Here is a 2719-nt window from a genome sequence, read left to right as displayed (position 1 = left end):
TTAGAGATGTAGCTATTTGTCTTTGACAAGTCCTTTAAATTCCTTTCTCCCCCATTCCCCAAGGTTAAAAAAGGTCACAAGCAACATCGTCCCCAAGGGAGTCAAATGTTTAATGATGGATGGGGTGGTCTGTAAAAAGCAGATACTCCATTTTCATTCCATCAATTTACCATAATTTACATACTGAACTAGGGTTGTCCCTCCCCCCCCCCCCCCCAGACTTCTAGTGTCTCCTTTCCTTATATGATGGAATTTGGCAGGAATATAAAGCAATGTATAGTTAGAATTTCCCCCTCGAGTTTGGCTGGGTGGGAGGCAAAAGTATTTATTGCAATGTTGGTCCGACCAGGAGATCAAGTGCATGCGAGCGAGTTCTAAGCGTGAGGACAAAAGAGGCTCGAATGCTTAAGTTGCTGAGCTAGAGGCAGAGGAGGGCGGGCAGCCGGAGGAAAGAGACACTCGGGGTTGGGGAAGTATTAGGAAGGGAGGGTTGGCGTGGGAGGGAGGGAGACGGGCTGTCTGAGCGACACACAGAGGGATGAAGAAAGGGTGAGAGAAGGGAGAGGGAACCTGAAAGGGAAGGCCAGTGGAAGGAGGAAGCTTTTATAAGAGAGAGAGAGAGAGAGAGAGAGAGAGAGAGAGAGAGAGAGAGAGAGAGAGAGAGAGAGAGAGAGAGAGAGAGAAGCGGGAGGGAGAGAATCGAGAAGGGTCACATAATGACCGTGGAGGATGGGGTGTCCGTATTCCAGATACTTCTAGGATTGGAGACTGTTTGCTGGTGGGGAGGCTCCGGCTCCGGCAGCCAGCTGGGCGGCGGCAAAGTAAAATGAACAGCGGGGGACAGACGTTCCGGCGGCCACCTCTCTGTCGCCCTGAGATCTCGGAGCTGCTCTCCGGCCAACTCGCTCCCCACCTAGAGTTCCCGAACGCGCTGGACCCGGGGAGCCCACGGAGCCCCAGAAGCAGTTCCTCCTCCGAGATGCCTTCGCCTGAGCAGTAAGAACTTCCTGCTTGAGCCCCTGCACCCCCTCCCCCCAAAATCCCAGGAGAAAGGGGCTGCGACCCCAGGGGGAGGGGCGAGGGGATTCCTCGCGCAGCTCTTGCTCCATCCCCCCTCCCCTGCTGGGGGCGCGCAGGCATGGATGCGCTCAGCCCCCGACAGGGCAACAACACTACGTCCTCCTCCTCCTCCTCCTCCGAAGGTCCCTTCGGGACAAACGGCAGCGCTGCCGGCCTCTCCGACGTGACCTTCAGCTACCAGGTGGTCACCTCGCTGCTGCTGGGCACCCTGATCTGCAGCGCGGTGCTGGGGAACGCGTGCGTCGTCGCTGCCATCGCGCTGGAGCGCTCCCTGCAGAACGTGGCCAACTACCTGATCGGCTCGCTGGCCGTCACCGACCTCATGGTGTCGGTGCTCGTGCTGCCCATGGCCGCGTGGAACCAGGTGCTCAACAAGTGGACGCTGGGCCAGGTCACCTGCGACCTGTTCATCTCCCTCGACGTGCTGTGCTGCACCTCGTCCATCCTGCACCTGTGCGCCATCGCGCTGGACCGCTACTGGGCCATCACCGACCCCATCGACTACGTGAACAAGAGGACGCCCCGGCGGGCCGCCGCGCTCATCTCGCTCACCTGGCTCATCGGCTTCCTCATCTCCATCCCGCCCATGCTGGGCTGGCGCACCCCCGAGGACCGCTCGGACCCGGACGCGTGCACCATCAGCAAGGACCACGGCTACACCATCTACTCCACGTTCGGCGCTTTCTACATCCCGCTGCTCCTCATGCTGGTGCTCTACGGGCGCATCTTCCGAGCCGCGCGCTTTCGCATCCGCAAGACGGTCAAGAAGGTGGAGAAGAAGAAGCAGCAGAGAGCGGACCACCCCCGCTTAGGGGCGTCCCCGGCCCCGCCGCCCCGGAGGAGCGTCAATGGGGAGCCCGAGGGCAGAGGGTGGGGGCAGGGCGCGGGGCATAAGGCGGGGGGCGTTCAGTGCGCCAACGGGGCGGTGCGGCAGGGCGAGGACGGCGCGGCCCTGGAGGTGATCGAAGTGCACCTGATGGGCAACTCCAAAGAGCACCTGCCCTTGCCCAGCGAGGCGGCCTCTGTCCCCTGGGCCCCCAACCCGTTAGAGAATAAAAATGAGCGCAACGCCGCCGAGGCCAAGCGCAAGATGGCCCTGGCCCGCGAGAGGAAGACGGTGAAGACCCTGGGCATCATCATGGGCACCTTCATCCTCTGCTGGCTGCCCTTCTTCATCGTGGCCCTGGTCCTGCCCTTCTGCGAGAGCAGCTGCCACATGCCCCGGCTGCTGGGCGCCATCATTAACTGGCTGGGCTACTCCAACTCCCTGCTCAACCCGGTCATCTACGCCTACTTCAACAAGGACTTCCAGAACGCCTTCAAGAAGATCGTCAAGTGCAAGTTCTGCCGCGGGTGACGCGGGAGGGGCAGGCCCGCCCCTTCCACATGGCCTCCCGCTGCCCTCTGGAAGCGACACTTAGGATAACTTGCTGCTTTTTCTCTGGCTCAGTGGCTCCGCCTGCGGCTTCCAGATCTCGCCCCCTGTCCCCTTCCCTCACCCCCCTCCCTCCCACACACACCTTCTCCCAGGAGGGGCCCCAGGCTGGGCCAGAGGACGCGGGGAAACTTCCCGGGTTTGGAGAAGCGACCCTGGCTCCAGGATGTTTAGTCCCAGCCACCGCCTCCTCCCGCCAAGGCT

The 2719-nt window shown here is 61.3% G+C and overlaps 1 protein-coding gene across 1 annotated transcript; it reads left to right on the top strand.

Annotated features, from left to right (window-relative positions):
* Positions 1-1138: 1138 nt before the first annotated feature.
* HTR1A (5-hydroxytryptamine receptor 1A) lies at positions 1139-2437 on the top strand (the record flags this gene model as incomplete). The annotated part of the gene is made up of 1 exon (XM_084883136.1): positions 1139-2437. The coding sequence occupies one exon, from the start codon at positions 1139-1141 to the stop codon at positions 2435-2437; it is 1299 nt and encodes a 432-aa protein (XP_084739262.1).
* Between the last annotated feature and the right edge of the window lie 282 nt (positions 2438-2719).

The sequence above is a fragment of the Pipistrellus hanaki genome, assembly GCF_964339955.1.
Source record: "Pipistrellus hanaki genome assembly, chromosome: 4".
Taxonomy (NCBI): Eukaryota; Metazoa; Chordata; class Mammalia; order Chiroptera; family Vespertilionidae; genus Pipistrellus; species Pipistrellus hanaki.
This window is presented reverse-complemented; position numbering and strand designations above follow the sequence as displayed.